Source organism: Phascolarctos cinereus, unplaced genomic scaffold (genome assembly GCF_003287225.1).
Source record: "Phascolarctos cinereus isolate Bilbo 61053 unplaced genomic scaffold, phaCin_HiC Scaffold_2;HRSCAF=192, whole genome shotgun sequence".
NCBI classification, from domain to species: Eukaryota; Metazoa; Chordata; class Mammalia; order Diprotodontia; family Phascolarctidae; genus Phascolarctos; species Phascolarctos cinereus.
Window position 1 is genome coordinate 5,695,784 of NW_027555625.1, and position 25,869 is coordinate 5,721,652.

General features: G+C 42.6%; 1 protein-coding gene across 1 annotated transcript; it reads left to right on the top strand.

The window, feature by feature from the left end:
- The first annotated feature begins 5,979 nt into the window (after window positions 1–5,979).
- On the top strand, window positions 5,980–22,998 carry RAD51AP2 (RAD51 associated protein 2). The gene is made up of 3 exons (XM_078149100.1): window positions 5,980–7,534; window positions 17,644–17,727; window positions 22,910–22,998. Exons 1-3 carry the CDS (start codon window positions 6,172–6,174, stop codon window positions 22,996–22,998), a joined length of 1,536 nt encoding a protein of 511 aa, XP_078005226.1. The 5' UTR covers window positions 5,980–6,171.
- The last annotated feature ends 2,871 nt before the right edge of the window (window positions 22,999–25,869 follow it).

The window sequence follows — 25,869 nt, forward strand, 5'->3', positions numbered from 1 at the left end:
TGTGTGTCCTTGGAAGGCAAGACAGATGCCAGCCAGTCCATGCCAGGCTGGGATAATGCTTGGGCACCAGGGCTTCTTTGTAGATAAGCAGACCCTCCAATCTCAGTCTTTTCCCAACGAAAAAGAAAGTGGCTTTTGTCATCACCTTACTCCTCCTGGTGGGGAGTGGTCTTCTCCTTTGCTGCACCATTCCTCCTCCCATGTCATGCCCCTTCCTGGTATCCCCTCCTCCCTTTGTCCTGCTATTATAAAAATGTAAGCTTCTGTAAAGACTGGGAACCCTTTCGTTTCCACATCCATGTTCATTTCTCTTGTAATAAACCTGGTGTTCACATAAGTCTTGTGACATTGTGATTGCTTGTTGACACCCTAAAACCCTGAGTGGGAGATACAGCCAGGTTCTGGGGATCAAACTTATCAGAGTGAATGGTGGTTGAGATCAGAATCCTTCCAAGCTTCCTTGGGCTCCAGAGGCTTGAGGACCAGCTTGTATTGGGGCAGAAAGGGAGACAGAGGGAGGGGACAACAAATAGGACAGTTTTCCTGGAACACAGAGTACATGACAGTGAACCATCCAGGCAATCTAGATGGAATTGCATAGGCTCTAGAGAATTATCTAGAATCTAGAAAGGTAGTGGAAATCCAATTGCAAAGGATTCTAGAGGAATTTGTTTTTTATCCTAGAGGTGATAGGAAGCATCCTTGGTGCATCTTGTACAGAGCAGTAATATAACTAGACCTGTGCTGTAGGAGAAGGAACCCAAACTAATGCTACAAAGGAGGTTTGCAATGTTGTCAGCCACTCTGGAAGAATTGAGAGGAGATGGACTCTAGAAATGCCAACTGTACATCATTATTGGATTCTGGCCCTTGGAAGAAGATGCACTGTTCAATAATTCATCGAGGGATGGGGACATTGAGGGATGGGACCTAACAAGGATTTTGAACAGTTCTTCTACAGGCTGGCAAAATCAAACACCAGTGAATCATCCATTTACAGCTCAGTCTTGTTTACCAAACTATGGTCTTGTCTGATCTTCTTGGCATATAGAAAACCCACTTTCAGAACCTTCTTGCTCCTCTCAATTTCACTGGTACCTCATGGGAGCATAAATACATTTTTATGGGCTGGTCCCATGAATGGCAGGAATGCTACCAGAATCAATCAACCCCTCATTTATTAAGCACCTACTCTGTGAAAATCTCATTGCTGCAACCTCTGTTGTCCATTAAGTGACATCAGAATCCTATCAACCCAGAAACCCAGGGAGGACTCAGAGTAACCAATCCTTCCTCAAGAGTGTTCGTGAGGCTTGTGTATATATTTTTATTGACAGGGAAGATGAAAATTAACACCAGTTATGAACACACACCCAATTATAGTTCATAGGATCATAGGGGCAAGAGGCCTTTCCTGGTCTTTCCAAATGCTAGTGATTTCCCTTCTAAGATTACTTTTTATCAACTCTGTTTCTGGACTTAATTATTTACATGTTATGTCTTCCATTAGACTGTGAGCTCCTTGAGGTCAGGGCTATTTTTAGCTTTTTTCTTTATCTCCTCAGCCCCGGGCACAGTATTTGGTTCATAGTAAGCACTTAAATGCTTATTGATTGATGGATAGGAAGGGACCTTTAGGGATCCTCTAGTGACTAGATCAACCCTCTTATTAGATAGAGAAAGGAACTGACACCCAGAGAGAAAATCTCCATGGTCACATAGTTGGTAAGTGAAGGGCCAGGGTTTGAAGCAGGTTTTCTGAGGAGAAATACAGCACTACCCCAGGTTGTGAGGGAGAAGGAGCTTGTCATTTTTCCTTAGAGTAGAAGACAGGAGAAAATGAAGAGAGCTACACATTCGATTAAGAAAATGCAGACCTGCAACTATGATGTAAGCCACATCCACACTAGCAATCCAAAATGAACCTGGAAAGTTAAATCACAAAACTGAAAATCAGATTAAATTCAATTTAAAAAGCTATCTCTTTTCTTTTAAATTTTTTTTCTTAATGAATAACAATCTATTTTCTTTCTTTCCCAACCATAGTATCAGAAAAAAAGGGAAAACAAAGTCCATGTAACAAATATGCATAGACAAGAAAACAGATTTCTGCTTTGCCCACACCCAAAAATACATATGTCTGTTTGCCCTTTCTGTCCATTGCCTCTTGGTCAGGAAGTAGGTGGCATGTTTCATCAAGGATATTCTGGAATCATAGCCAATCATTGAATTTATCAGAGTTCTCAAGTCTTTCTAATATGCTTGATATTCTTGTATAAATTTTCCTCCTGATTCTGCTCACTTCGCTTTGAATCAGTTCATGTAAATCTTCCCAGGCTTCTCTCAAATTGTCCCCCTCATCATTTATCATAGCAAAATAATATTCCATTATATTAATATACCATACCTTTTTCTTTGCTTTAAAAAAAATGACCAAGATCTGCCTTCTAACCCTCCCACTCCCACCTGCCAACTGAGAATACAAGAAAAACAAACCTTAATACAAATCTGTACGATCAAAACAAATTTCCACATTGGACATGTCCAAAAAAGAAAATATTTGTCTCATTCTGCATTCTGAGTCCTTCACCTCTTTATTGGGAGGTGGGTGGCATGTTTCATCATCAATCCTCTGGAATCTTGGTTTATCTTTATGTGGATAAGAATTCAGTACAATAGTATTCTATAACATTTATACATCTTAACTTGTTCATCCATTCTCCAATTTCTGGGTACCCTCAGATTCCCATTGTTTGCTGCCCCCAAAAGTTATAAATAATTCTGTACATCCTTAGAATTTGTTTTGCTTAAGATTGATCCCTTTTTTAATCCATGCTCCTTCTAATTCCCCTCCATCTCCCCTTTCCCTGTTGAGTGAAATATATTTCTGTATCCAACTCTGTGTCTTTGTAGGGGTGTGTGTGGTGTGTGTTCTTTCTTTTTTTGACCAGTCCAGATGACAGTGAGGTTGAAGTATCAGCTGCTTCCCTCATCTCCTTCTTGTTTGTATGAATTTCTACTTGTGTGTACCTTGGTTATGTGAGATAATTTTCTTCTAACCTTCCTTTCTTTTTCAACCTTTCCTGAGCTCTCCTATCCCCCACTATTCCTCTTCTTTTCTGCATTCTTTTTTTAAGCTCATCAAGCCATAACAATGCAGGACTTGTTGAATTGGACTCCCCCTATGACCTTGATGATGATAGGGTTCAGAGAGGACACATATTATCTCACCATATTTGAATGTAAACAGTGTATCCTCACTCAGTCCTTTATCACTATTCAGTCATCTTTACCTTGCTATGTTTCTTTTTACTCCTATGTTTAAACCTCAAAGTTTCTCTGCAGCTCTGGTCTTTTCATCAGGAATGCTTGGAAGTCCTCTATTTCATTAAAGTACCATTTTTCCCCACTGTGGAATTTATATTCAGTTTTGCTGGGTAAGCTATTCTTGGCTATAAGCCCACATCCTTCGCCTTCCGGAATATTGTATTCCAAGCTCTCTGCTCCTTTATTGTGGCTGATAAATTGTATGTGATCCTGACTGTGTCTCCTTAGCACCTGAATTTTTTTTTTCTTTCTGGCTGCTTGCATTTTTTTTTCTTTGACCTGGAAGCTCTGGATTTTGGCAGTGATGTACCTGAGAGCTTTCATTTGGTGGTTTCTTTTATGAGGCGACCAGTGGATTCCTTCTGTTTCCCCTTGCTCTCTGGTTTTAAGAGATCTGGGCAGTTTCATTTAAGACTTCTTGAAATAGGACATCCAGACTCCTTTTCTGTTGCTGTTGTTATTCATGGAGTACAGTGATTCTCAAATTCTACCCCCCCAATCTATTCCCAGGTCAGTTGTTTTTGCCATGAGACAGCTTCATTTTCTTTCATTTTTGGCCTTTCGACTTTGTTTTGACATTTCTTGTTGCCTCTTGGAGTCATTGCCTTCCAACTGGTCCCTTCACATGTTCAGGGAGCTTGCTGCTCAGGAAGGCTTTGCGCCCCTGGTGCACAGCTGTTAATTCCCTTTCTGATTCTTTCTTCCACAGCTTTCATTGTTTTTTTAGTTTTTTCCTTAAGCGCTCTTGTTCCACTTATAAAAATATTTAAAAATTATTATTTTCTAAAACCCTAGCTTCAGTTCTTCCAGGAAATCTAGTTTGTGCCCAGTTGGGTTTTTTCTCGGAGGCTTGGCTTAGATATCTTGGACTCATGGTCTTCTGCATCTGTATGTCATTATTACGGCGGGTTTCTTTTTGTGCGTGCCCACTCTTCCTGCCTGCCTCCTCACTTTGGGCTTGATGGCAGGGCCTCGCAACACTTCTGGAGGGAAGGTCTGGGCTCGTCCAGTCGCTGCTTTCTTGGGCGTACCGACTGATGCATCATTCTAGGATCTAGGGGGCGGGAGGGGCTGGAGGGGGCGGGGCCGAGGGCGCGCGCTGATCCGGGCTGACTGGGGCCTGAGGGCGGGAGGAGGCTGGTACTGGCTGCTGCGCAGGCGCAGAGGCGGGATGGGAGCGGAGCGGGGCGGGGCTGAGGCGCCTGGCGGCACGCGCTCCCTGGTCTGCGCCCCCTCACGAGGCTCTGGCTTCCTCGCTCCCGCCCTCCTTGGAGGCCTCGCGCGCTCGAGGGCGTGACGGGCTGGGTGCTGTGGAGCATGGAGGGCGCGCCGGGGCCCCCCCCAGGCCAAGCGCCCCCGGTTTGAGGAGGACGCCCCTTGCGGGCCTCAGTCTAGGGGCCGGGCTCCTGAGGGGGGGCCCGTGGGCACGGAGCCCCCCCGCCCCCAGAACCCCCTCCCCTTGCTCGCCCTCTTGCTGGGGGGCCCCTCGCTGGGCGAGCCAACCATGCCGCGAGGTCAGGAGGGGATGGTGGGGGGTAGGGCGTGGCGGGGCGGCAGCGCCCGAGGCGCCCCCCCCCAGAAAAGGCGCGCTCCCGGCGGACCCCGGGGGGACGAGGAGAGCCCCTCCCCCAAGACCCCCCGGAGAACCCCCAAGGAGGAAGTTGGGGCGCGGCTCCTCGGGGGCGCCGACAGTGGCAGAGGGGGCGCTCCCGGGGACCCCGAAGGCACCCACGAGAGGGAGACAATGAAAAACCGGCCCTCACGACAGCTCGCGACGGGCCTTTCGAGCTTGGGCCAGGCTCGGAACGCCCGTGCAGAACATTCCCAGGAGCCCATCCTAGAAATGGCTGCCGCCCCAAAGGCCCTTTTGCGAACCGGCGCTTGCCCTCCCCCCGCCTTGCTGAGGTCTGCGGAGATCGGCGGGGGTGCGCAGGGGCCGCGCTGGAGCAGGCTGGCCACGCGGGGCGCTTTGCCTCCGCGGGGCCTTCTTCACGCTCTCAATGCCACAGCTTTCCACCTGTTTTTGATTGTTCCCGGAAGTCCAAAAGACGAAAGCGTTTCGGCCTGGTTAGGTGGCTGTGACATCTTACGGTCCCCGAGGCAACGGGCCCCTCAAAGCCTAGTGGCTGGGCACGTGAATCTCTATAGCGAGACCTTCGAGGCACTGCCAGACCGTGGGGACCTGAGCGTGTTGAATTGGCAGTCAGTTCAGGCCTAGCTCGTTTATTCAGCAGTTCAGGTTTCTCAGCAGAAATTGAGGAGTTTATACTGGAAGAGGAAAACAAGTTAAAATGCATCGGACTCCTGCAATTGGACTTCCACATAAATAATATATTAGAAAAGCACAATACACCTCTCCTACTGATTGTAGCTTTTGTACGCATCTGGAGAGATGCTAGGAACGCTTTGCTGAGGAAAAGAAGAGGCTTAGCATTACTATCTAAAGATAGGGACATAGGTCAGTGCTACATGGAAAGTCTAAAAATTGATATGTATTTTCTAAATGGAATTTTGGCCTCAACTCAACAAAAAGAATTTTTAAAAGGAAGCTATAAAACTAATCACTTCCTGCCCATTAAAGGCAAATTTCTAGAAAGAAATAACCTGTTTACAGTCTCTGAAATGAAAAATTTAACTGGGTTAAGTTTTGAATTTTTACCTTATCTAAGTGAAATTCCAAAATGGAAAGTCAGAAAACTAAAAAATGACAATCATTCGAATTTTCTAGAGGAAGAGAATGGAACTAAATCAGTATTACCAAAGAAAAGAAGACCTAATATAGATCAGGGAAATAATTTGCTTCTCACAATATTTAAAGCCTCAGATTCTGCTTTTAATCTAAATATGAGGTATGAGCACAATAAGGTCAGAGAATGTATGAATCAGAAAGAAGGCAACTATGTTTCTGAAGTCACTGGCACTTGCCACATTATAACTACTGAGAATATACGTAGAGATTTCAAGAAACATGGCAATAATTCCTTCCATGTTATCCCTAAAGACACACTTTTTTCTGTTTTTGATACTTTTCAAAAAGGTCCTCCTGTAAGTAATTTTGGTGACACTGGCAGCATCTCTTTGTCCAAGAGAGATTACAATGATAATGCAAGTTCTGAAAAAGCCATCATCCTGCAAGCTCTTAATAGCAGGGCCGTTCCTCAATGTATACAAGCTACCCAAATAAATACAACTGAACGTGCCCACAAAACAAATACTAACAGCCAAGATACAATAATTGAAAAGAAACAGATGTTTAATATAAATAGTTTTAGTTTAAAAGGCAAATTTAATTCTTTCTTGGATATTGAGCAAGAGGTAAAATTGGTGCACTGTGACACCCTTTACATTGGACCAAATGCCATGACTAAAACTCAGGAAGAATTCGTTGGGGATTTCCTAAGTGAATGGAAAGAAAAAATACAGAACTTGATTTGGAATGAGAGAAAACACCCAACAGAAAGTTTAACAGGAATGCATAGTTTCCAAATTTCTAATGGGAGTAAGATAGAGAGAGAACAGAAATATAGCATTACTACCACTAATACCATGGTTTGCATTCTAAAATCAAACCTATTAATGAAAAAGAAACCAAATTTAGAAGATGCTAGAGAGATAAACCAGATACACGGCAATCAAAACAACACAACTGATAGAAATGAGCACCAGACTCTTTTGCAAGAAAGTGCTTTAGCAAATTCAAAACTTTTTCATCTGAACAATGAATCCACAGAATTTGTTAACCGTAAATTTAAAACTGATTTGGCCACAAGAAATAATGAGTATTCTCCAGACTTACGAGCTGAATGTTTATCAACAGAAACTAAGACAATGACTGATTTTGAAATGAAGAGTAAATTTGATATTGTACTCAAAGAACTTTGCATGTTTCATGAAATTGGTAAGGAAGAAGAAACTTCATTGATTGGAGAAACAAGAAACAGTGAAGAGAAAAATGACTTTGACAAAGATAATTCTACAGAGGAGGTACACCAGGTGATAAAAGAAGACTTTACAGTTGTCTCCATGGAAAAAATATGTGTACCTTCTTTACCCTGTGATACGATCATAAGTGTGAATATGCCAAAGACAATCCAAAGTTCATTTAAATGGAAAAAATTACATAGGAATCGAGAAAAGGAAGTACCTCATGAATATTGTTCTTCAAGCCCCTCAGATGAGGAATTACTGCATTCACCTTCTGGAAGAGGTAAGAAAATAGAGCAGTTTAATTTTTCTTTTTCATGGTTGTTGGTGTTCATTCATTTCAGCTCTTTGTGACTCTTTGTGACCCAATTTGGAGTTTTCTTGGTAAAGATACTGGAGTGCTCGGCCGTTTCCTCCTCTAGCTAATTTTATGGATGAGGAAACTGAGGCAAACAGGGTAAAGTGGCTCACCCAGGGTTAGGGTTGGGGTAAGTGTCTGAGGCCACATTTGAACTCAGGAAGATGAGTCTTCCTGACTCCAGGCCCGGGACTCTCTATACATTATTCCTTTGTAAGCTAAATGTGTAACTTTATCAAAAGAATGAAATACATCTATCATATGAGAGGATTATAGTGGAAAACTCTTATAAAATCCTGGGGCTTGAAAGATATTAGAGATGATGTGGATGACAGCTAGCATTTATTAAGCATCTACTGTGTGCCAGGCATGGGGCAGCTGGGTGGTATAGTGGATAGAGGACTAGGCCTGGAGTCAGGAAGATCTGAGTTCAAATCCAGCCTCAGACACTAGCTGTGTGACACATTTCTTAACCCCTGTTTGCCTTAGTTCCTCGTTGGTAAAGTGGGAACACACTGGAGAAAGAAATGGCAAATAATTCTAGTATTTTTGCTAAGAAAACCTACATGGACAAGTCCGTGGAGTTATGACGATTTGGATTGAACAACAACATCAGTGTTCCAGGCCCAGTGTTAATCACCTTCCAAATATTATCTCATTAGATCCTTACAACAACTCTGGGAAGGAGGTGCCATTCTCACCCCATTGTATAATTGAGGAAATTGAGGCAGACAGAGGTGATGTGATTTGCCCAGGGTCAAGCAGCTAGCAAGTGTCTGGGACTGGAACTCAGGTCTTTCTCACTTGAGTGCTCTGTCCCCAGTGTCACCAGCTGTATCAGGACCCTCTGGCCTAACCTCATGATTTTATAGGTGAAGAATCAGGTCTAAGGAGGTGAGCTGACTTGTTCCAGGTCACAGCTAATGTGTGGTAGGAGGGGCTGTAGGACCCCTTGCCCCCAGGCCCTTGCATTCTGCCTCTTGCCCTATGCTCTGTCAATAAGGGAAAACCCCTCAGGAGGTTTAGATTGAGGGCAGGAAGGGGCCCTACTGACCATCTAGACCCATCTCCTCATAGTGCGGCTTCGATAACTGAGGTGTACAAGGGCCTGGGCATAGCTTGTCCGGGGTCATGTTGATTAATTACATGCCAAGGCCAAGATTTGTGCCTCCATCTCTGCCCCCAATTCCAGAACACTTTAGGCTGTGCTGCATTTGGACAACCTGTCACTCACAAATAAACCAAATTGTAAAAGAAAATAATTTTCATTGAATTGTTACAGAAGTTTTCTCTCAATAGATTCCAGCAATTAAATGTATACTTTATTTTGGTTCACATTTGGGCATTTTGACATAAACACAGTGAAAGTATGATGACAAGAACCTTGGTATTTTATGTGGGCCTATCCTTGATCCAAATAACTCATTCTGTAAGACTAGTAAGGATAATGTGGTGCAGGGGGAAGACCTTGTTTACCTCCTCTATAAAATGGGTATCCTGATACCTACAGTATCTATCCCACAGCATCATTGTAGGGTGCATTGAGAGAGAATAGATGACGGACTTGTGGAAACTTCCAAGTCTCTATAAATGCCAGTGATCTTTCCTATCATAAAGAAGGGATTTCAGCCCAAATTTATAGCTTCTTCTGCATGTTATTCAGATGCCCCCAAATTCAAATGGACATTTTCTAATCTAATAAAAGAGTGATGCCCAATGCAGGTATAAGTCTTTGAGCGTGGTCTAGAGCTGGGATAGTAAAGAGGACACACGCAAAATGGCTTCAGTGATTGTGTCCCCAGGATTTTTAAAGAATAAATCATGTCTATATTGCAGCACAGTACAACTTGACTAAACTTGTGCCTCCTAGCTCTGGAGGGCAGAGCCAGGAGAAATGACTGGAAGTGTAGAGGCAAGTTTAGATTTGAGACCAGGAAGAGCTTCTTACCTACCCATTAGATCTGTCCAACAGTAGAATAGGCTGTGTAGGGAGGCGAGGGTGCCGAGGTCGGGTGACCACTAGTCTGGGATGTCATGGGGGAGATTCCTTTGGTTTATAGGTTGGACTAGAGGCCCTGGAGGTCCCTTCCAACTCTCAATTCTGGAATTTATATCCCTCCACCTGAGATGACTCAAAACCCACATAGGATAATAGTAATGGTAATAATAATGGGAGTTAGCACTTATATTGTGCCTTCAGGTTTGCCAAATGCTTTCCATGTGTTTTCTCATTTCACCCTCCCAACAACTCTGTGACATGGCTTTCAGTGTTAATGTGGGCTGAAGGGGTAAGTGATTTGCCAGGCAGATGTCAGAAATGTTCCTGACTCAGAGGCTGGCCCTTGCCTGGAGCCCTTTTTCTCCTGTGCCAGCCTGCCTCTCATGTGATTTATGTGCCCTCTGAATCCCATAAATATATGATAACATACCTTGTGCCCATAACCAATGCCAGTCTTCTGAACTTTTCCCCAGAATGTTTTCCCTCATCATCCTACCTTTTAGACTCACTGGCCTCCCTCAAGGTCCAGCTCCTGTGCTGCCTTGTTGTTAATGGTCTCTCTTCTAGAATGATCCTGTTTGCACTTATAACTGCATCCCCCTGCCCCCACTATAGGGGTGGACAGGGATTATTTTCCTTCTTTTCTTAAAATGTTTTATTGATTTGTTTTGTTTTTCCATCACCTTCATTTTTATATGTATTTCTCTGTTCTCCTGTCTCCTGAGAGCTATCATTCACAGAGGGAAAGAGAGAAGCAGGTCAGTCAAGCCAGCCAATGCCTTAGTTTATTTTGCCAGTGTATGTAATGTCTATACTGTAGGCTTCCCCTTAGCAGAGGAGGAGGTACATTTTCTCTTCTTTTCTCTAAAGTTTCCTCATTAGAATTACACAGCTTGCGTCCATTAAAATTTGGAGGAGATTGTTTCCATTGACATATGGCCATATACTGATTTCATTTTGCATCAGTTCATATGCCTTTCTTTGCTTCTCTGCATTTTTATTTATTCATCATGTCTTATCATGCAGTATTATCCTATTACATCCTTGTGCTGCATTTCATTTAGTCATCTGATGGCCACTGACTTTGTTTCCAGGTCTTTGTGACAAATATCTTGGTGTACATGGGGTGCTTCTTCCTGTCTCTTAACTCCCTGGTGTGTATGGCAAGGATTGTTTATCATTTTGGCTTTGCAGCCTCAGAACCTTACTTGTAAGTGCTTAATAAGTGTCTCTTAAATTGCATTGAATTTTGGCAGTCTGTATGTGATATTTTCTGTCTACTTCTTCTTCCTTTCCTGCCCCCTCCTCCATAATTCCTCTGAACATCGGCAGTGCCATAACCCTAAACATTTCTTTGGTGCTTTAAAACTTGCCGAGCATTTCGTGTACGTGATCTCATTAGGGAACTTCTCTATGCTACCTTTCTTGCTTTATCTCCCACTGCTTCCTTACAGAAATCACATTTCAGCCCCAATGGATTATGCTCTATTCTCTGTTCAGGGATTAGCTTGCAGGCAGTGTCTGAGGGACCTGAATAAACAGGATTATCACAGACCTGGGGGGGGGGGTCTTGCTGCGGCTGAATTCCAGAGCAGCATCCCTGCCTGAGAGCAGGTAGACAAGACCCTTGTTATTTTGGCAGCTCCTTCCGGAGGGTGAGGGCACGTTAATATCCACAGCAAGGGAGAACCTCGGGGACTCCACATCTCTTCAGTGAGGGACCCTCCACACCCAGAGTTCCACCTGGCTCTCTTGCCTCTGTTACCTTGCGTATACCATATGCTGCTATCAGGGTGAATTTGTAAATTTTAGCTGGAGAAACCTGACTTGTCCCTGCTTAAGTGGGCGTGGTAGAAAGCAAAGTCATGGAAGGGAGCTTTTGGCCACAGCTGTCCTCTTTCTATCTCTGCAGGGAGCTGAATTCCTTCCCTGCTATGCTAATACCATTAAGACAGCCTTGCATTCTTCCCACATCTTTACCTAAGATGGTAGGCAGTAAAACCAAGGGAACAATGCACAGATCTCTTGATCCCTCTCTCTGGTTCTCTTTTCTCTGTCTCTAAAATGAGGGTTTTGATCAAATAATCGCTTAGAATTTTTCCAGACCAAACCCCATAATCTTAAAATATGTGGAATTAAATTCAGCAAATATTATTAAATGCCAGCTCTGAGTACTGTGCTTTGTTAGCTCTTGCAGCCACTCCTGGTAATTAGTCAGTTAATCAATGAATTGTCCAATTATTCAAAATGGTTGGAATTTTTTTTTGTGTATAGTTTCAGCCTTTATGTGTATGAAATCACTTTGAAAAAGCAACTCAGACATGTTGTTTTACAAAGTGAACGTGATCAACACATTGTAGTGTTTTGATTAAATTGCAAGCGTTATTGTTCAAACAGCAAGCATTTATTGATGTACTGCTCCATGTCAGGCATTGTGCTAGGTGCCTGGGATACAAAGACAAAGCAAAACAGTCCCTGCCCTCAAGGAGCTTACATTCTATTTGGGGAAAACAACATGTATCAGATAAGCAAATACAAAAATAAATGCAAAATACATTTTTGGTGGAGAGGGCCCTAGCAATTGGGAGCTCAAGACAGGCCCTGAGTAAGAGGTGGCCCTTGAGGAAAGCTAGGGATTCTCCCAGTGGAGGCAAGGAGGGAGGCAAAGAGATGGAGGTGGGTGATGGAATCTTGTGTGGGATGGGCAGCACAAGGGTTCATTTCCTGCCAAGCAGAATTCAAGCAGAGGAATGCGGAGTAAGCTTGGAGTGGTCTGCTGGGACCAGAGTGCAAAAAAGGGCTTTAAATGACAAACTGGAGTTTGTCAGACAAGAGGGAGCCCACAGGAATTTCCTCCCTCCAAGCTGGGGTGTTAGATTGAGACCTGGGCAGCTGTGTGAAGGATGTATTAGAAAGGGAGGGAAATCAACTAAGGCTTGATTGCACGGGCCTACGCAAAAGCTAAGAAGTACCCACGGTGGCTTTCGGTATGGAGAAGGGAAGAGATGTGAGCTACGGAATGAGGCTTGACAAGACTCGGGAGTCAAGGGACATGATGACGCTGAGGCTGTGAACCTGTGTGCCTAGGAGAGGGGTTCTCTTGACAAGAACAGTGACGTTAGGAAGAATGAAGGGAGTATAGGAAAGAATGATGAATTCTCCTTTAGACTTGTGATAGAAGAGAAATAAAATGGATTAAATCTACAACAAAATAGAAAAGAAGACCTTGAAAACACTTAAAGTATCAGCTGGTCACATCTCCCTCTCTCCCCCTTATGACCAATGATACTTCTGTAGAAATGTCTTCACAGAAAAAAAAAATCTCATAAATTTAGGGCTGTAATTTTTTCCTCAAATGCCCTCAGCAATGCTGTTGTTTCCCAGAGATGCCCTTTAAATTCTTTTCCTAATCCAAATATTTGGCTCAACATTTTTATCTAGTAATTTTGACATTTTTATTTTTTCTTTTTAGATCCTAATAATTAGCATTTTTGTTGCTTTAAAGTTTGCAAAATGGTTTACAAATACCATCTCATTTCATCCTCACAACAGCCTTGTGAGGTAGATGCTATTATTATTCCTATTTTACAGATGAGGAAACTGAGGTAGACAGGTTAAGTGCTTTGTCTGGAGTCACACATCTATATTAAGTGTCTGAAGCTAGATTTGAACTCTGGTCTTCCTGACTTCAAGTTTGGCACTCTATATACTATGCCTCCTCTCTGCCTCATTGGTCCTTCTATCTCGTTTTTTTTTCCATTTCATGTGTGAATACTTTAAAAATGTATTTAAGGGATAGTAAAGGTCTCAAAAATCTCATCTCTTTTGTCTCAGTTGTGCCTTTAAAACCCATGTATCACCCATATAATAATGCCCTTCTTGTGGTATTACATAATCTTCGTTTGGTACCTATGTTTCCTTCCCTGAGGGAAGGGACAGAGCTATTTTTCATCTCTGAATTTCCAGGGCTTAGCATGTTATAAGTGCTTAGTAAGTGTTTGTTAAATTGAAGTTCCCTCTAGCTTTAATATTCATCCTGTTAAGGGCTTGCAATTTGAAATTAGTATTTAAATATCCATATTCCAAAATCATCATTTTAGAAATGTTAAATTATTTTTACTCTGATTAGTTTGATGTGTGCCTCCATAGGGAATGTCTCTGATAAATTGAAATACGGTTAAGATGAACACTGTTAACCAAGAAGGAAAGAGCTTCCTCTTTCTAATAAATGGCAGGTCTTCTACAGCAATGAAAGGCTCCCATTCTACTAAGACTAGTTTTCCTATTCGGCCCCTTGGCGCGGTGTGTGGCTCCAAGCAAGTGCGCACTGCGTGTTGACTGATTGATTGTTGAAAAGAGGCGGAAACTTGAGATGTCAGTACATTTGGGCTCTCAAGGCAATCCAACAAGCATTTCTTGAACACCTGCTATGTGCCAGGCTCTGTGCTGGTGGCTGGGGATGACACTGACTCCTCTGGTAGTTTAAGGATGGGTGCTAAATGGGTTTCTCCTTCATTTTTCACTTATAAAAATGTCCAAGAAGTCTATTCCAGTGGATGCACCCTTGCTTCAGGTAAAACAGGCCTTTCTTAGCATATGGGTATAGGAATGATCACACCTGAACTAAGCAGGTGATGTACAGGTGTATGTAGCTCCTGCAGAGGGATGGGGCAACCATTTTTCTCTGCTTGACCCCTTAGGACTTTTTCTAATTGCATCATTGCTGAACTGAATCTCTTTAGGTCTTTTTATTACCAAATAAAATGTACTCTGAGCAAACACAGTCTTTTTTGAGGGACCAGGAATTCTTCTAGGTCATTGAATAGGCTAGGAGATTTTTGTATCTCTAATTATATATTTTGCATCATAAGCATGGTCAAAGTTTGTGTAAAAGTGAGATGCTGTGGGAAAATGCATTCACTTGTGGCCTTAAGAAAACAAGGACAGAAGCCATATTTTCCATGATTATTTATGCATTATTGGAGTAGATAGAAAAAAATCACTTGATCCTAAAATTAGTAGTAAGTAACAAGGTAGCTGATTTCTAAAACAACTTGGGGCACTTCCCTTGGCCTGTATATACCGGGAGCCTAATCAAGGGAAGATTTCTTTCTTTCTTTCTTTTTTTTTTTACATATGTCGTTAGGCAAAACACTTCCATAGTAGTCATGTTGTGGAAAAATAACTATATTTCGCTTCATCCTATCCCACCCCTTGTCTATTCTATTCTCTCTTTTGACCCTGTCCCTCCTCAGAAGTGTTTACTTCTGATTACCCCCTCCCCTAATCTGCCCTCCCCTTTAACATCCCCTTGCTTTCTTATCTCCTTCTCTCCATTTTCCTGTAGGGTAAGATAGATTTCCATATCCAATTGAGTGTATATGGTATTCCCTCCTTAAGCCAAATCCAATGAGAATAAGATTCACTCATTCCCTCTCACCTTCCCCCACTTCCCCTCCACTGTAAGAGATGTTTGCTGTTTTATGTGAGATAATTTACCCCATTCTACCTCTCCCTTTCTTCTTCTCCCAGTACAATCCTCTCTTACCCCTTAATTTTATTCTCTAGATATCACCCCTTCATCTTCTACTCACCCTGTGCCCTCTATCTATCTATATATTTATTTATCTGTCTATCTATGTATTTACCTACCTAACTACTATCTATATATACATATAAATTTTTTTCCCTCCAACTACCATAATACTGACAAAGGTCTCATGAGTTACAAATGTCATCTTTCCATGTAGGAATGTAAACAGTTCAACCTTAATAAGTCCCTTATGATTTCTCTTTCCTGTTTACCGGTTCGTGCTTCTCTTGAGTCTTGTATTTGAAAATCAGATTTTCCAGTCAGCTCTGGTCTTTTCATCAAGAATGGTTGAAAGTCCTCTATTTCACTGAATGTCAATTTTTTTCCCCTGAAGGTTTACACTCAGTTTTGCTGGGTAGGTGATTCTTGGCTGTATTCCTATCTCCTTTGACCTCTGGAATATCATATTCCAAGCCCTCCAGTCCCTTAATGTAGAAGCTGCTAAATCTTGTGTTATCCTGATTATATTTCCACAATACTTGAATTGTTTCTTTCTGGCTGCTTGCAGTATTTTCTCCTTGACCTGGGAACTCTGGATTTTGGCTATAATATTCCTAGGAGTTTTCCTTTGGAGATCTCTTTAGGAGGTGATCAGTGTATTCTTTCAATTTCTATTTTACCATCTGGTTCTAGAATATCAGGGCAGTTTTCCTTGATAATTTCTTGGAAGATGATGTCTAGGCTCTTTTTTTGATCATGGTTTTCAGATAGTCCAATAATTTTAAAATTATCACTCCTGGATCTATTTTCCAGGTCAGTTGTTTTTCCAGTGAGATATTTCACATAGTCTTCTATTTTTTCATTCTTTTGGTTTTGTTTTATAATTTCTTGATTTCTCATAAAGTCACTAGCTTCCATTTGCTCCATTCTAATTTTTAAGGAAGTATTTTCTTCAGGGAGCTTTTGGACTTTCTTTTCCTTTGGCCAATTCTGCTTTTTAAGGCATTCTTCTCCTCATTGGCTGTTTGGACCTCTTTTGCCATTTGGGTTAGTCTATTTTTTTAAGGTGTTATTTTCTTCATTTTTTTTTTCAGGTCTCCTTTAGTAAGCTGTTGACTTGTTTTTCCATGATTTTCTTGCATCACTGTCATTTCTCTTCCCAGTTTTTCCTCTACTTCTATTACCTGCTTCTCAAAATCCCTTTTGAGCTCTTCCATGGCCTGGGACTGATTCATGTTTTTCTTGGAGGCTTTGGATGTAGGAACTTTGACTGTGTTGTCTTCTTCTGTTTATATGTTTTGATCTTCTTTGTCACCAAAGAAATATTCTATGATCTGACTTTTTTTTTTTTTTTGGTGAGGCAGTTGGGGGTAAGTGACTTGCCCAGGGTCACACAAACCTTAAACTCTTTGTCAAGGTAGGGGTCTGCTTCCAGTATGGAGAATGTACTGTCCCAAGCTTCAGGTGTTTTGTGCAGCTGTTTTCAGAGATACTTCTAGGGACCTGTAAGTTTTCAGTTCTTCCAAGGTGGTACGATCAGGGGTGAGGCATTTACTCTTTTCCTGGCCTGTGCTCTGGTCTATGAGAGACCACAAGCATTCTTTTCTGCCTTGTAACGATAAGAATGATTCCCTTTCCATTTCCACCATAATCTCCACCATGCTAGCGCTCCTCCTTGCTCCATGACTGCCATCCAGAACTGTGACCCAGATCCAAGTACAAGCAAAGCGAGAGACTCCTGCCTCAGCACCAGCAAAGAGATCCCTGCAGTCCCCCTCTGATCACCCACTTGATTCTTCCTCAGTCTGTGGGCTGAGCTCAGGAAGCAACCCTTGCCCTGGGGTCACACAGGTGTAGGGCTGGGACCAAGCTTCTCTCTCATTGTGGTCGCAGACTTTTTCTACTGACCTTCTAAGTTGTCTTTGCATTTGTTGGTGGAGAAGTCTGGAAACTGCCACAGGAGCAGCTAGGTGGTGCAGTGAATGGAGCACCGGCCCTGAAGTCAGGAAGACCTGAGTTCAAATCTGGCCTCAGACCAAAATTTGACACGAACTGTGTGACCCTGGGCAAGTCACTTAACCCCAATTGCCTAAAAAGAAAAAAAAAGAGAGAAATGGAAACCACCACAGCTGCCAACAATTCTGTCCTCTGAGACCTGCTATAGGTTTGCTGAGGCCTGGTCTTTGCCTGTGTACCTGTGCTGAACTGTATTCTCTCCCAGCCCCGTGCAATAGACCTTTCCAATCAACCATCCAGGTTGTCTTGGGCTGAATATTTGTTTCATTCTGTCTTTTTGTGGGTTCTGCTGCTCTAGAATTTGTTTAGTGCTATTTTTTACAGGTATTTGGAGGGATTTGGGAAAGAGCTCAAGCAAGTCACTGCTTTCACTCCGCCATCTTGGCTCTGCTCTGGGAAGATTTCTGACAAACTTGTTGGCTCATATTATCATCCAAGCCCATATTAAAATGAATACTTTATTGTATTATTTGTCTTTATTTGCAGATTTTGAAAAAGCTTTTTCTCAGAATCCTGCTTTATTCTCTGATGCATTTATGGAAGGAAGAATTCACAGTTTACTGAAAGGAGGTAAGATGACCTTATTTTCCAGGATACTTTTATATGATTGTTGAAATATTTTATTTTTTTAAATATAAATAAAATATGGATTTTTGCTTAACATTATAAAAAAGGAACATGAAGTTTCAGTACACTGGTAACTTTTATAAGTTCATAACTGGAATTCATATGTGTTTAAAATGATCAGAAACTTGAAATGCCATTTGGAATCTCATTTGAAAAATACACTGGAGATGTTATTCTCAGTGCAAAAGCATATTCCAGTATTGAGGTTGATTCATTTCTACAATTCTCTGGTAGAATAGCTCTTACATGGAAGAACATTTCTAATGTGCACATAAATAACTCTCCACAAAAGGTTTGGCCCAGGAAATTATTTTAAAATTGGAAGTTTAAAATGGAGTTTTTCTGGATTGAATTTTCAGTGGAATGATGTCATTCCCAATTACGTTTATTGCTAAAGGACTCTGTAGACTGAATTTCTGATTGGTAATTTCATTTTATATAATTTGAGTTTACATTTGAACTTAGTGTCACTGCAGCCGTCCAGAGTTTGCAGTTTGACTGTGTGACCTTGAGCAAGTCACTTACACTCCCCATAGGATGAAGAAGTTATATCCTTCTAGCTCTAATTTCATGATTCCATCATGAACATAATATAATAGTTGGTCCTTTTATTTTTATTTACAATACACAAAGAAGAAAGTGTTACTCAGAAAGAAACTTCCATCAGGGAGACAAGTAGAAGTTATGCCGACATCAGCAGCGTTTCTGCCATTGCTTGGCTCTGTTGGGCTCGGGCACAATGTCTAAGGATGCTCCTTGGTACTTCAGTGTTGTTCTTGTCATCACTGTACCTTCCTAATGCCAGACCTGTGCCCTCCCAGGCCCGCTTGCCCAACTCCCCATGGGCACCACCGGGTGTTTCAGCATTTGTCTGTCCTAAATCTCATCCTCCCCAGGGTCAAAGATTAACCTTTAACAGTGACCACAAAGTAATCTTCCAAGCCACAGATCCTGATAATGAAAGCTGGGGACACTTCTGTGCCTCTCCCTCCCATGGTATAGCAGAGGAACTGTCTGCAGATGGCGTTCCTTCTTTTGTGGTTTAATTCTAATGAGAAGCATCTCAGGCCAGTTTGGAGGGGAAACTCGGCTCGTGGGAGGCAGGTGGGAAAGCTGTTTGGGTGTAGATGAGGCCTTTCCAGGCCTTCAGGGAGTTACTCACCACACTTATGGTTGGCCCAGTCCCATAGGCCTGGCCGCCTTCTCAGCCCTGGCCAGTCATATCTGCTTTTGTTACCTTGGCTTGTTGTTACCTTGCCATATGTTTGTGTCATTCGTTGACTGCCTGCACACTGGGTCACCTTATAAGGGGAGTCACACTGTAATATAGTCTCGCTTTACGTGACTGTTTTAACCTATGTTAGATTTTATTATGTGTTTAAAGGGAGGCTTTTACCTTGCAGTCCATCCCTTCTTCTTCCCTCCTCTCTATCTCCTGTCATCACCTCAATCTCCTCCTTGACTCCTGTCTCACATCAGGAAATGAGCTTACTCTTGGCCAAGAATGATTCCTCTACCTGCAGGAGAGATCCCATTCCATCCTTTCTCCTCCAACAGATTGCCCTCTCTGTCAAACCCACTCTGTCACCCAATTTCAAATACTCCCTGTCTGATGGATTCCTCCCTTCTGTCTATAAACAGGCCCATGTCTCCCCTGAAAAACCTTCATTGCTAACTATCATCTTATATGTCTTGTGCCCTTTGTGGCTAAACTCCTTGAAAAGGCCATCTACAATTGATGCCTCCATTTCTCTCCTCTCACTCTCTTCTTAACCCCTAACAGTCTGGCTTCTGACCTCATCATTCCCCTGAGACTGCTCTCTCCAAAGTTATCAGTGATTTCTTAGTTGCTAAATCCAGTGGCCTTTTCTCAGTTCTCATCCTCCTTGACCTCTCTGCAGCCTTAGACCCTGGTGGTCACTATCACCTCCTGGATACTCTCATCTCTCTAAGCTGTTGGGACTCCTCTCCTGGTTCTCTTTCTACTTCTGTGACCACTCCTCCTCTTTCTCCTTTGTTGGACCTTCAGCCAGGTCACACCCTCTTAATGGCAGGTGCCCTTTAGGGCTCTGTCCTGGGCCCTCTTTTCTCCTTCTAAACTATTTCACTTGGTGATCTTATCAGCTGCCATGAATTGAATTACCATCTCTATACCGACAATTCACAAATCAACCTATTCCACCCCAACCACTCTAATGACCTCCACTCTCATATCTCTAAGATATTCAGCAGATATCCAAAACTCAGTATGTCCCTCCTCCCCTCCCACCTTCTCCATTACTGCAGAGGGCACTACCCTCCTCCCAGTGCCCCAGGCTCACAGCCTAGGAGGCAACCTGGACTCCTCTTACCACCCCCCAACCCCCCCCACCCGCGCCCCCCGGCCCTGATCCAAGCTGGTACCAAGGCTTGTTGATTTCACTTCTGCACCACCTCTTGAATACACCCCCCTTCTTTCCTCTGACACTGCCTTGACCCTGGTGCAGTCCCTCATCCCCTCAGGCCTGGCTATTGCAATAGCTGCTGGGGTTGTGCGTCTGCCACCTGCCTCGAGTCTCTTTCCACTCCAGTCCATCCTCTATTCAGCTACTAAGGTGATTTTCCTAAAGCAGAGGTCCAACCATGTCACCCCCCCCCCCCCCGGACCTCCAGGACCAAGCACCAAATGCTGTTTGTCATTCAGAGTCCTTTATAACCTGGCCCCTCCTCCGTCCCCAGTCTTCTTACATCTCACTCTACAACATGAACTCTAACACCCAGTGACGCTGGCCTCCATTCCTTGGCTCGGGACATTTTCTCTGCTTGTCCTCGTGACTGCAATGTTCCCCCTCTTCTCCAACTACTGACTTCCCTGTCTTCCTTTAAGTCCCAACTAAAATCTCATGTTGTAGAGGAAGCCTTCCCCAGTCCATCTTAATGGGAGTACCTTTCCTCTGTTAAGTATTTCCTATTTATCTAGTATTCAGCTTGTATGTGTGTGTGTGTGTATGCATATATGTACATATATATATTATGTGTGTGTGTGTATTTTGCATTTGTCTCCCTCAATAGGTTGTAAGGTCTTTGAGGTTAGGCACTGTTCTTTGCCTCCTTTTGTATCCCCAGCACTCTGCACTGTGCCTGGCACATAATAGGCACTGAATAAACATTGGTTGATTGATTGATCTGTCTCTCCCTTCTTGGCCTTCTCTGGGATATCTATGGCTTTCTTAATGTGATATTCAAAACTTAATAGAGCAGTATAAATATAGTTTGAATAGGATGGAGTAGAGTATCCAAATCAACAAATATTTGTTAAACACCTACAATGTCCTGAGCACTGTGCTATGCACTGGGGCTGCAAAGACAAAATGAAGCAGTCCCTCATCGTGCGAGATGCGTCATGTCAACAGAAAAGTGTAGATGTGACAGCTCAAGGATAAGGGAGAAAGTCAGCCCAGGCTTCCCAACTGTCAAAACCCTTAATCTTTGCTTTTCTGTGTATCCCTAGCACTTGGCATGTAGTAAGCCCTTAATAAGTCCCTGTTGGCTATTTGTGTCTTGTCCTACATTAGACTGTAAGTTTATGTAGGAAAGGGACCAGGCCTTACCTAGATTTTGTCTCCTCTATCATCTAGTACAATGCCCTGAAGATGGTAATTACTTAATAAATGTCAAATGAATTTGTCTTGGGGGACAATTAGCTTGTTCTCATTAAATATGTTCCAGGAGAGCTATCCTAACAAGGTTAGGTGTCCACTAAAAGCTTTCCATATGGTTCTTACATTTTGCTCAGGAGGGCAGGTGAGTGTAGCCATCTGGTTAAGTATTTTATGAACAGCTGGGCCTCCCTCAAACTCTTTTGTCTTCGTTGGAATAGATCTAGTAGAAGGTTAAGAAGGAACCCTAGTCAGAAGAATGCCTCTGAGGTACCAGGAAAGAAATGAATTTGAGCCGAAGTGTCATTAGTGGTGTCTGAGAGGAATACAAGTCAAATATTGCTAGTTCAAATGATAAGAAATACATTTCTTTAACATAGGAGCTAGTGGTAGTTTTAATAATTGCTTTCCTCTTTGACTTTTTCTCTTGTATCGTTTTAGGCAGTGGTTTGTCCCATGGAATTGTAAGAGTCTATCCTCTCAAGACATGCCGGCGTCCAATCAGGATTGGTTTGTCAAGAAAGGCAAAGCCCAAACAGCTCCATCCCTATCTGAAATGAGTTTGTTTCAAGACCATAAAGGAAAAGATCATTGTGCTGTATCTCAGAAGGCTTAGAAATGTCTAAGATATTTATTCGCTTTTTATGTGTAACATAATTTTTACAGTTTTAGGGTTTTGATATCTATTCTAAGTTATAAAGTATTTTTATTAAGGTTAATCTTATCTTTAAACTTTCAAGTTTTATAAAATACTAAGTTCTACATGAATTTGTTCTTTAATAAGAATAGAACCATTAAACTTTTTTCTTAATTTTGTTGCAGATATTTGCTTAGCATGTTTGTTTCCTGTGATAACTAATTTAAAAACATTATTGGAACAAGGTGCCTGATTTTCTGTTGCTCCCTGAGGGATAGGTCCTCCTCAGATTCTGAGGAATGATAGCCCTTTATATCTCTCTCATAGCACCTGTCACTAGTTTGTATCAGATTTTTATGCCTGTGCTATATCTCCTCCATTGGACTGCAAGCTCTATGAAGGCAGAAATTATTCTCCTTTAAATCCACCATGTCCATAGTGAGATAACTAGGTGGCACAGTGGTTAGGGCCTGGAACTGGGAAAACGGAGTCAAATATGGCCATAGGCACTTACTAGCTATGCAACCCTAGGAAAGTCACTTAAACTTTGTCTGCCTCAGTTTCCTCAACCATAAAATGTAAAATGTGGATCATAAAAGCAACTACCTTGTAGGGTTCTCATGAGAATCAGATGAGATAGTGTTTGCAGAGTGCTTAGCTCAGTGACTGGTGCACAGTGGGCCCTATGCAAATGCTTCTTCCCTTTCCTTCCCCTTTCCCATAGCACAATGCCTTACAGATAATGGTCCATTTTCACATATTTCGAATATAGAATCAAAGGCTATTGTTCAGCCACCACTCAAAACGATTTCATTTCCAAGGTCTTAAACTCTGAAATTTCCCTTTTTAGCCACAACATCCTCCTTCATTCTCTTTCATCACTCCTCTTCCTTCACCACTACCAGTGTGGATTACCGGTCAGTAGAAGTCTTCGACTGAAGGCTGAGAGATCATTAGTTGGGAAGTTCGAGAGGAGAGCCTCACGCCAGGCCCAGGTTGAACCAGTTTCCAGCTCTGAGTTTCCCTGGGAACCTTGTCTAATGAGAGAATGGCTGATAAAAATGAGCTGCTGATCTCTTTGAATGTGAACATTTTGGTATAAAGGGACTTTAAGAAAGCATCTAGGTCATCCCTTCAAGCAAGGAGCTGTGTGAATGCTAAGAAATTACCCTGTTTTCAAACACCTCCAGTGACAGAGGAGATATACCTTGTCTCTGTAAGTATTTCAGTGTGCACTGAAATGACTTAGTGCTCTGATTTTCTCTGGGGAGTTGGCATGCAAGAATCGGATGAAAGCCACAGGAAATTTCACAGAAGTAGAATCCAGGAGAAGGTAAGCTCCTATAGAATGTAAACTCATTGTTTTTGCCTTCTGTGTCTCCAGCAAGTAGTACAGTGTTTAGCCCAAAGTAAGCACTGAATAAATGCCCCTGAGTTGTCATGAATTCACCTCCAATATGACTATCAGTTCCCCTTTTGATCCTATCTTACTCATCACCCTTATTCTAGTTTCACTTCTTTCCCTGGAATCACAGAACCATAGAGCTCAGTGGCATCTAAGTCCAAACCCTAAAAGAACTCCCACTCTAAGCAAAAAGTGCCAGGAACCATCTCCTCAGGTAGTTGTTCAGCCTTCCTTGCAATCCACCTAGGTATGAGGAACTCTCAAGCTGAGGTAATTTGCACCATCCATCTTAGTGCCCATGCTGAAGACAGCCAATGCTATGCCCCTGCTGTTGGGTCAGTATGATGCCATTCAGAGAGAGCTGGCCTCAGAGCAGGGACAATCTGGATTCACATCCCACCTGGGGCACAAACTGGCTTTGTATTTGTCACCCTGGACAAGTCACTTAATCTCTCTTACTATAACCTCTCTGCCTGTGTCAGAGACCATTTCCTCTAATCTCCCTGTGCCAGTCCTGTGAAGCATCTCTTCCTTTCTCCTGCCTATTCAGTCGTGACCTATCAGCTACCTCCTCTGCTCCCCCCACTCCTCATTATTCTTGATTTTTCTGCAGAATGTGATACTTTAGAATACCCTCTCCTTTTTGGTACTCTCTTCTTTATTAGTTTCTGTGATCAAAAGCTTTACCAAGGAGATAAAAACTGGCAGGTTCCTCTACACTGGAAAGAATTAGAGGGAGCAGGCCAGGTGTGCTTTCCAAGGACTGCCCTAGTGATGTAAAGAAACCCTTATCACCAACAGGCCAGAAGATGACCTCTTTGCTTGTGGCAACATATGAAACAAAGAAAAATACAAAATGGCCCCCAGTCTTCAGTGATGGTAGCAGAGCATGTAGAAAAGGGAGCACAGAGAACTACAAATCACATAGTTTTTAGACCATCCATAATATTTAACATGGGTGTTGGTATTTTACATGTGAGATCCTTGTTCAGTGATCAATGAATGAACATATTACTGAAGCCATTAAATTGTATCAGCATTTGACATTCTTGCTACTCCACTCAGTGGAAGGATGGCTTTGGGTTCTCCTTGGAGAGGCTAAGAAAGGAGCTGCTGGAGTTGCTTTCATCTTGTGTTACAAGGCAACAAGAAACTTCCAATGGGATTTTTTGGTTATCTTCTGTTGCAGAGTTTATGGTGAACATTTGCAAAAAGACCATCATGAAAATCAGTGTCACTTTTCATAGAATCACACGGGGGAGAAATTTCATGATGTCCTTAAGAACAAGACCTCCAGGGGCAGCTAGGTGGCATAGTGGATAGAGCTCTGGCCCTGGAGTCAGGAGGACCTGAGTTCAAATGCAGACTCAGACCAAACACTTGACACTTATTAGCTGTGTGACCCTGGGCAAGTCACTTAACCCCAATTGCCTCACAAAAAAAAAAGACTTCCAGATTGAACCAACATACACTGTGGATTTTGGTGACTTCAGTGCCAAGATGGAAGCAGTTGAGGATGGCATGAAACCCCCTGGGAAACACAGAGCAGGAATCAGGCATAAGAAAGGCCAGAGTTGTAAATTCAATAAAGGGCTCAGAGCTTTACATCACAAATACTTTGTGAGAGGGATCAGAAGGTGTAGCCTATGGCAAACACTGAATAATGTCACAAAATGTGACAATGTATTTTAATAGACAGGAAATGACTCATAATAGATATGGAAATTATATAGATCAATCAGCTTTCTGTCTATAGTGAGACCACCGACTTATTGGAGCAAAGATAATCAATCACATGTACTATGTGCATGGTGCATGCAAAACACACATGAAGCAGATATAAGGTAACCTTAAAGGGGGCAGCTAGGTGGCACAGTGGATAGAGCAGCAGGCCTCGAGTCGAGAAGGCTTACCTTGTCAAATATGACCTCAGAAATTTATTAGCTGTGTGACTCTGGGCAAGTCATTTAACCCTGTTTGCCTGTTTCCTTATCTGTAAAATAAGCTGGAGAAGGAAACAGCAAACCACTCTAGTATCTTTGCCAAGAAAACTCCAAATAGGTTTTCCAAAGAGTTGGATGCAAATGAAAAGTGACTGAAAAACCTTAGAGGAGAAGGTGTTGAAGGGAGCAAGAGGAGGAGCGGGGGAAACCTAGTTCCATCGAAAGTAGCTCTTGAGCTAAGTCTTGAGGGAAACCAGAGTCTGAATGGCAGATGTGAAGAGGAAGAGCATTCCAGGCCAACAGGAGAGTCAGGACAAATGCTCAGAGATGGGAAGTGAGGGGTCATGTGTGAGGACCAGCAAGGAGGGCAGCGTGGCTAGATCAGAGGGAGGGGACTGGTACAGGAAGACTGGAAACCTAGGAAGGAGCCAGGTTGTGGAAGGCTCCTATTTGGTAATAGAG

Excerpts from the sequence above, each read along its gene's own strand:
- RAD51AP2 (XM_078149100.1), top strand. The coding sequence starts at position 6,172 with ATGAGGTATGAGCACAATAAGGTCAGAGAATGTATGAATCAGAAAGAA. Across the intron at positions 7,535-17,643 it reads GCATTCACCTTCTGGAAGAG|ATTTTGAAAAAGCTTTTTCT; the intron begins GTAAGAAAATAG and ends CTTTATTTGCAG. Across the intron at positions 17,728-22,909 it reads TCACAGTTTACTGAAAGGAG|CCACAACATCCTCCTTCATT; the intron begins GTAAGATGACCT and ends TTCCCTTTTTAG.